This window comes from Triticum aestivum, chromosome 4D (assembly GCF_018294505.1).
Source record: "Triticum aestivum cultivar Chinese Spring chromosome 4D, IWGSC CS RefSeq v2.1, whole genome shotgun sequence".
Classification (NCBI taxonomy): domain Eukaryota; kingdom Viridiplantae; phylum Streptophyta; class Magnoliopsida; order Poales; family Poaceae; genus Triticum; species Triticum aestivum.
In genome coordinates this window covers 122903775-122912183 of record NC_057805.1, presented here as the reverse complement: position 1 = coordinate 122912183, position 8409 = coordinate 122903775, and the positions used below count along the sequence as shown (strand labels likewise).

The window sequence follows — 8409 nt, the reverse complement described above, 5'->3', positions numbered from 1 at the left end:
AAGTTTGTGTCCTCACATGACCGATCTTTCAGATTTGTTGAGTATTTATTAATGAGCCTTGGTGCTTTTGTTGGTTTGAATTTTTTTGGGGCTGGATTATTTCCTTGGCATTATGGTGCACATCTCGCGGTTCGACAACCTACACTTTTAAGGGGTCATCCTAGCCTCCTCAAGTCCATTCAACGTTCATGGCAGTCTCGCTACTCATGTCTAATTGCAGTGCCCTTTTTGAATGTTTGGAAGGATTTCGTCATCCAAAATTTATTACCATAATGGTGTGTCTCAGAGATATCATTATAATTCTTAGTTTTAGGAGCTTATTTGTAGTTTTTTGGATCTTTGGTCCGGAGCATTGTATTCGTAATATCCGTAATAGTTCTCATGTTTAAATATAGTTATGGGTATTTAAAAGAACCTTTTAAAACACTTTTTCTCCTGGAAAAAAAGCGCCATGTCAAGGCAAATTTAGTCTTTCTCCTAAAAAATTGAAGGGAACTTTGATTAATCACAAAAGAAATCATTTAAGGTGTGTACAATAGTGCCACTTTCCGCTAAGATCCCGCTAAGAGAATAAGCATCGCTTAGCACATGACACTAGTTTTCTACTAAAAGATAAATGCAAATTAATTACAATACACTTCGTTTTTGAAAGCCTCAAAATTTGAATCTAAGCTATGGAATATGTGGTACATAAGTCAGGCTTCTGCTATGTTATGCATGACATCTAGATATGACAGTAAAGGCATGTCATGCAATGTTTTATTTATACACATTATTGGAAACTAAGTAATGGTCGTTGGTCGAGCCTAAATTAGAAGCGATGGACAAAATAATGTGATGAATGAAAAATTGAACCGAGGTCGAGAGAAGCCAGGAACTTAAATTATCCCCTCTTCTAGCACAACAAAATATATACTTAGCATCTTGAAAATTGTGGTCACGTCATTATACTTCGAGTACGGAGACAATAGCTAAACATGTACTCCCTCCGTTCCTAAATACTTGTCTTTCTAGGCATTTCAACAAGTGATACATACGGAGTAAAATGAATGAATCTACACTCTAAAATATGTCTACATACATCCGTATGTGATATTCATTTAAAATGCCTAGAAAGACAAGTATTTAGGAACGGAGGGAGTAATTAGGAGCCCAGTGATCCTAGACACATGACACCTGCAAGTAGAAATGGTTTCCAAAATATGGATGATGAATGAAGACACTCGTAAGCCCAATGATCATAATCATTGTGTCATTCCAACCAGATGCGATAGTACATGTATTAGCCACTTACAGAACCTCCTAAATCAGATTGTCCCCTAACATGAGCCAAAATCTTTTATAAGAAAATAGTATGAAGTCCATCTGTTCCCAGGGCTTTCAAATCACTAATAGCGAATAAAGCCTTACGAACATCTTCGGTGGTGTAAGGAGCGAGAGGGGCATTATTCATCTCAGTAGACACCCTTCTCCGAACAAGGGATAAAAGTTAGGTTGCAAAACTTCTTAGGTGAAAAGATTAAAAAAATATTTCGTGACATGATCCTTCAATTCCATACCTTGCCGCAAAATCCCCAAATCATTAAGAAGTTCTTTTGATATTATTACTCTTTTTCCTAGCCGTGGCCACATTATGAAAAAAAAAGATATATTATGAGCCCCATGATGGCCTATATAAAGTCTTCCTCTCGCCTTCATTTTTGGAGATGAGGTAGAGAAGAAGAAACAAGCGGATCCCCTCAACTCCTGTTGGGAGCAAATTGACATTGTTGAGCCGCAAGATGACGCGGGAAAGGGAGCGACGGATTTGCGACCGCCCGTCCGCCTCGCCCCTGTCAGCTGTGGTTGCATGGCCGACTTGGGACGATCGTGTCGAGGCCCGCAATGGAATCACCGGGGCCACTGACGTACAACCGGCTTGTGACACGACGACCGTCGAGGCGTATTTCTGGGCCATCGAGGCCCGCATTGTCGCATTCCTACTTGACTCCGCCCACACCCCCTCGACCGTGGACATGGCCGCAACTAGCCCTTGATAGGGAATCCAGTTGTTGCCGCCGTGGGAGGCATGGCCACGACCATTAGCTACTTAGTTTATAGTTTAACCAATTATTAGTTGTTCTACCAAAGTAAGTCGCACTGGAACTATGATAAATAAAAAAGCAGAGCATGATAAAAAAAAGTCGCACTGGAACTAATTTTCCGACCAAATTATTAGGAATGAAATCGAATTGAATCAAATATGTTCTGAATTTTAGATTATTGGGGAAGAACCTATGACCCAATGACAGGTGGGTGTTCTGAAATTTAGATTATTGGGGAAGAACCTATGACCCAATGCAGGAAAATATGGAGACCACGTTATGTCTACTCTAGCTTCTAAAAGCATATAGAGTGCGCTGCATATGCCATATTGCGACTCCGCTAGAATTGCTATAAGTTTGGGTTCATTGTGTGGATACTCCCGGCAACCATGCGTTAAAGTTCGTTTGAAGACATGAAATGCTAGAATTGCTCTAAGCTTGGGTTTATCGTGTGGGTCCAGTGCTTGCGCGAAAGGCCTTACAACACATGAATGATAGTCCTGTTGGCCTTTTCCTCTCAGTTTCCATCCATCCGGGAACCGGAGCAACACTTCAGCACTTCTCAAGATTAATCACAAGCAACCTAATATGCAACACTGCATATTTCCCTCCATAAGTAACCTTCTATTAAAATATGTAGTATTCTCTTCATGTACAGAAAGAATAAAAATCATGTTAGAAGCTGGGAGAGCTCAGGGAATCCGGTTCTCCTAACTGCAAAGCTGGTTGCAGAGCTGGTCTATCTTATCTTGCGTAGCTTCGGCCACAATGTAGCTCCGGTATATCCCTTTGCCTTCACATGTCAAGTTCAAGGTATTTCCCTGTAGCATTGCCTGCAAGGAAATGGAATTGCGGAAAATAGCATTAGCTATTTAGCATGTAGCGGCGTCCTGTGAATGCATGCTCAATCTCAACTGTGAAAGGGGCATCTCTGATACATCTGGCTACAGCGTCTAGCCAAACAAAATGAGTTTGGTTCATATCGATCCAAAAGCACATTTGGTTCTTCAGCTTGTAGATTTAACTTGCTTGTTAACTTTTGCAAGATGCAAAAACGATGTTTTCCACTATATATGCTTGTAACTTTTCTTTTCAGGTTGTTATATTTCACTTGTTAGCGGTGACAAAAGTACTTCCAAAGATACAGAGGGAGGAACTTCCAATTATCTTACCGTGCATGTTGTCGGTGACGAGTTGCACTTCCATTTTTTAGTAGGAACACAACTGAGATAATGGCACCAAGAACAGTGATCGTTTGCATTATATCCCCGGAAAAGCAGAACTATGGCCAGTGTGAACCTGTAAATTTCAGATAACAGGTATCACCACGGGGAAAACATTTGAAAGTTAAATATTAAATGGGGCCTCAAGAGGAAAGTCTGTAGACTCACCCGACAATCAGCAGAATAGCAGCAACTATCCACAATATATATTGATATGTCTTGTGCTTGCGTTCGGCAGGAGCAGCTTGTGGTCCAGGTGCTACTCTTCTCTGGTTAATCCATGCAAACTGTGGTCGAATGAAGACAACAAATCCAAGAAGGAACCCAGATATAAGACCCCCAATATGAGCAAAGTTATCCACTCTGGGGAGTATCCCAAGGGCCAAGTTCACCACGATTACAAGTACCAGGGTTAGTAATGCTGCCACCTGAAAATAAGGGGAAATATCACACCATTAATTCAACAAGTCATTCTCGATGGACAAGACCGAATCAATTTGCTGCAACAACTACTATTATACTATTACAGAGGAGTCTACTGCTAGTGCTATATTAGGAAAACAAACCTTATTTGCATAGAGTGACCAATTTGTGATGAGTTCAGAAAGCATCGACCCTATCAGTCCAAACAAAGCACCAGAAGCACCAACGGAAATACTTGCTCGGATGAAAAGAGCAGACATCAAGCTTCCACCAAAACCAGAAATGAGATAAACAAGACCAATCCTCACTGTACACCATGAACAGAAAAAAATCTTCAGTATTGTAAGGCATAGAAGCATTTAAATTGCACACGTATCTATTTCATTAATTAAACTAGAACTTGGATCAACTTTCATGCACATGCTTTGAGAGTTTTCGTAAACTAATCAGTGATATAGATAGGATAATTTGAGGTATTCCTGTATTTCAGAGGGGTTTTTTTTGCAGTAGTAGTGTATACTAGCACAGTATCGTGCCTCTTGGTTCAGTCTAAGTAGCTTATCTACGTGGTTACAAAATCCTGATAATGTTTGGTTCCACTATCGAAGATACAGAACATATGATGTTACTTGTAAAATGTCTGTAGACTACTAGAGACTTGGATCCATGAAGCGATATTTCATTACAAGAAATTTGTCTAAAGAAGCTTGCCAGTTATAACAGAACCAGGGCCATGGGAACAATTGATAGTATATAACTTCTATCTGTTCCTTTTTGTTGAATTCAAGAAGGCTCAGGTCAAAATGCAAGCAATGCTTTCACTTACCAAACCCAAATTCTTGTTCAAGTCGAATACCAATAAATAGAAGGCAAAGAACATTGATGAGTAAATGAACAACCCCAGCATGGAGCCAGATACACGTAATCAGACGCCATCCCTGGCGACCTTGCACAACTTTAGATACATCTAGAGCTCCCATCTTCAGCAATCTGGCATGGAAAATGCTTTCTTAGTTCTGAAAATCAAATATGCATGACGAATATCCTATTTCGTTTTCCATCATTTCTTTCCATGTCCTTCATTTCAAATGAAGTGATGCAACACACTTTGAAAGATCAAATTCACTGTAGCTCTTAGTATGCATCAGTCAAATGACCAGAAGTTAACACAAAAATGTTCCCAGTTCACGCAAAAAAAAAAAACAGAGCAAGGATGAAGTTTCTGAAAATATCTGAGCAAAGTAGTTATACTTCTAATCAAGACCGAAGAATACATATAGGTTATAATCTAATACTCCCTCCATCCCACAATATAAGATCGTTTTTCAAGCTAACATAACTTGGAAAACGATCTTACATTGTGGGACGGAGGGAGTAACATTTTGTGGCTATGTGGCATAATCCTCACCTCTTAGTTGTAAACACAGCGTGCAACTACTGCTGTTCATTGTATTTGCACTTCCAAAATAACATAAAAGTCAAATTGCGGGCAACACCATAAAAGTCCAATTGTGCAGTAACATTGTTAAAGTCAAATGGTACAGAACCATCAACACCTAGAACGGTTGACAAGATAATCTGATTTTTTTCTCAAGCCATCACCAACACCAATCACGAGCAGAGGATCTAAATCAACTAAAGTTAACAAAGCTACATAAGCCAATACCAAGTCTAAAGATGTCATACACCTGACTTGGCAAGCAAATTGCTCACGTCGACATTTAATATTTCAGCTGTTAGTTTCTTCTTTGAAATGGACGGCAGGAGCTCTGCCCATTCATTAGAGAAACTAGAACTTACAAGTATAACACCTGTCCCTGATGGAAAGGTACTTAATGATCAGTTTCAGAATACTCTTGTAACCCCAGCTTAATTACCAACTCGGTAAGAAGGCTTTAGTTTTATTTGATGAGAAAAGAAAAAAGCAGAATCCTAAACTTGATTAGATACATTGAAAGATCGGCCTGCAGAGTTCACACCTAGAGGATCGACTGATTGTTTAGATGGTCTGAAACTCGGAATGTTTGTGTACCTTATACAAGTTTCCCCTCAAAGACTTGTGGATTGCTAGGTCACAAAATTCCCTCATCCACAAACCCAGGAAAAAAAGAATCAGTATGTCGCCGACGGAAGCATCAGTAGTTGTCCCAATTCCAATTGCAAAATAGAATTCACCAACCTAATTGAGGATCAACCTCAATTGCTCGAGTGTAAACACACGAGGTCTTAAACATGTCAACAAGAAGAAAAATATATAATCCTTGAGTAAATCGAGTTGGTTCTGCTGTTTGCAATTGTACTGGTCAGTAAGAAAGGGGAACCGGAAATTAAGTCTTGTCAATCTTTAACTAGACTCACTGTCCTCCTCTAAGCAAGGAAGGAAATGCACAGTTGGAGGAAGCAAACGAAGGGGGGAGGAAGAAGAGGAGGAGGAGGGTAGCAGCTTGCGTACGTGGTGGAGGATGGGCCGAGGAGCGGGTTCTCCTTGAGCGGCTGGAAGGCGAATCGGCCGAGAAAGCCCGCGGTGCAGTTGCCGGCGCTGCGGTTGGGGCAGTCGTTAACGAACATGGTGACGAGGAAGACGGCGACGCAGGCGATGGAGGCGGCCGGGACGAGCCAGGGCGTCCATCGGCGGTAGTAGGGGCGCGCCCTGAGGCGTGCCGAGTTGGGGTGCACGGGCGGGCGCTGCGGGCGCTCGACGCGGACCTCGACGGTGCCAGTGCCCGGACCGGCGCCCGCGCCCGCGGGCTTCATCATGGCGTGGGAGAAGGAGGGATCCCGACAAGGGGGGAGGAGGCTGGCGGAGGAAGCGAGGGAGGGCGGCGAGGCGTGAGGAGTGGGGGACGGGAGAGAGTTGTGGCCTGGCTTGTGTTGGTGCTGGCAGCAGAGCAGAAGAAGACGCTTCCTTTCGGCCGCGAGGGGAGGGGAGGGGAAGCCGCGTTGTGCTGGTCTGCTTTCTTTGACTCTGTTTGCCTTGCGGCTACAACTGTCAGGGTCACACAGACAGGAAGGAGAAGTGGTAGCTTGAGAGAGAAAGAGATTGCTTCAGCTGCGTCGGGTTGCGTAGCCGAGGAGGAAAATGATGGATAAATAAAGTAAAAGGATAGTGAAATTCCTGCGATGGCTTGAAGGAGAGTCGTTGTGGGCGGTGGTGGGTGGGTTGGCCAACTCCGGCTGCGAAATGGGAATGGAGCCAGCAATGTAGCGTCTCATCTGCTGCATCTGCAAATCAGCTCCTTACTTACTTGGGTAAAAGTGGATCGTCTGCACGGCTGGAAAGCGGTTTTCTTTCTCTAATTAGCCAGCTACGAGTAAGTTCCATGATTCCAGCATTCGTCATCCGTCACTGCCGATCCATCTGTCGCTATATACGCCAGCTTTAGCCATCGGTGCAACCATATCGGGTTTGCTTCGCGGCGACACATGCGCAAATTGCAGCAATCACCCGTTTGCGGAACCACCTGTTTTCAGAGTATATAGCAAAAAACTACCGCATGCTATGCCTACAAAAAACTATTATTATTTTTAATCTTTCAAAAAACTATCACAAAATTGGTTCGCGGTTTCAAAAAACACTAATGACTCGATGATTAAAATTTGATTCGGATTATGACGGGGTGGGCCCACATGTTTGTTTGATTGTTAGGTTGACCGTTAAGTCTGACGTTATGACAGTGGGCCCACATGTCAGCTTCTTCTTTGCCCCTTCTTCCCTAGCACCGCTGGCCTCATTTTCCTCCGTCCATGGCCGTCATCGAGGGGAAGTCGCGTCAAAGGCCATCGGGAGGGGAGGCGGGGTGGGGGAGGAGGTGCACTTGAGGCCGTCGGGAGGGGAGGATGAGCTCGCCGGCTCTAGCCCCGACCAGATCAGGCTGCCAACGGCCGCAATGCGCGTCCATGGCTGACCATGGCGGGGCTGCCGACGCAGGAGTGAGCAGCAGCAGCGACGTTGGCAGGCGGCGACAGCGGTGGCGGGCAGCAACGGAGAGCGGCGGCGGCGGCGGGCAGCAGTGGAGATTAGCAGCGGCGGCGGGCAGCAATGGAGAGTAGCAGCGGCGGCGGGCAGCACTGGGGGTGGCGGCGGGCAGCAATGGGCGAAGCTGCAGTCCACACCCTGTGCGCGGCGCTGGATTCCGGCGAGACGCGGCGGCGCGACGACTTTTAGGCGGGCGAGCGGATCCTGGCGGCGACAACAATAGGCGCTGGACGGGAGACCGACGGAGGTGCGGGAGGAGCCCCTCATAGCCAGCGGCCAGGGCAGCGACGCTCGTAGGTGGGCCTTGCTCGCCGGCCGTCGGCGGGACTCCGGTAGGTGCTGATGGCACGGGGGCGTCGTGCTCCCTCGCGCGAGCAGTTAGTGGCGACGATGTGAATTGGGAGGATGGGTGGTTTCCAGCTGCGAGCTGCTGCTGCTTGCCGCCGGCCATGGCGCCGCAGCTGCTGCCAGAGCACACCGGCAGACCAACACATCGGCTCCGGCGACGAGCTCGCTGCGAGGACCCGATTGCTTTTTGTATTTTTTCACAGGGGCCCGATTGCTTTTTTTTTTAAAATATAACAGGGACCTGATTGCTTCTTTTAAAAAGTTGGGCCCCGCCTGTCATAACCCGTCAACGGTCAATCTAACGTTTAAACCTAAGGGTCAACATGACGAGTGGGCCCGAGCTGTCATAATCTAG

General features: G+C 45.2%; 1 protein-coding gene across 2 annotated transcripts; it reads right to left on the bottom strand.

Annotated features, from left to right (window-relative positions):
* Window positions 1-2643: 2643 nt before the first annotated feature.
* On the bottom strand, window positions 2644-6713 carry LOC123096752 (RHOMBOID-like protein 1). 2 transcript variants are annotated; one of them, XM_044518520.1, is made up of 6 exons: window positions 6183-6713; window positions 4557-4720; window positions 3874-4037; window positions 3476-3735; window positions 3257-3383; window positions 2644-2917 (listed from the first exon to the last, which is right to left on the bottom strand). In XM_044518520.1, the coding sequence occupies exons 1-6, from the start codon at window positions 6485-6487 to the stop codon at window positions 2795-2797; spliced, it is 1143 nt and encodes a 380-aa protein (XP_044374455.1). In that variant the 5' UTR covers window positions 6488-6713; the 3' UTR covers window positions 2644-2794. The 2 variants fall into 2 exon arrangements, with proteins under 2 accessions (XP_044374455.1, XP_044374456.1); XM_044518521.1 differs by lacking the exon at window positions 6183-6713 and adding an exon at window positions 5763-6158.
* Between the last annotated feature and the right edge of the window lie 1696 nt (window positions 6714-8409).

Excerpts from the sequence above, each read along its gene's own strand:
- LOC123096752 (XM_044518520.1), bottom strand. The coding sequence starts at position 6,487 with ATGATGAAGCCCGCGGGCGCGGGCGCCGGTCCGGGCACTGGCACCGTC. Across the intron at positions 4,721-6,182 it reads CTCGGCCCATCCTCCACCAC|ATTGCTGAAGATGGGAGCTC; the intron begins GTACGCAAGCTG and ends TTTCCATGCCAG. Across the intron at positions 3,736-3,873 it reads GGTCACTCTATGCAAATAAG|GTGGCAGCATTACTAACCCT; the intron begins GTTTGTTTTCCT and ends CCTTATTTTCAG.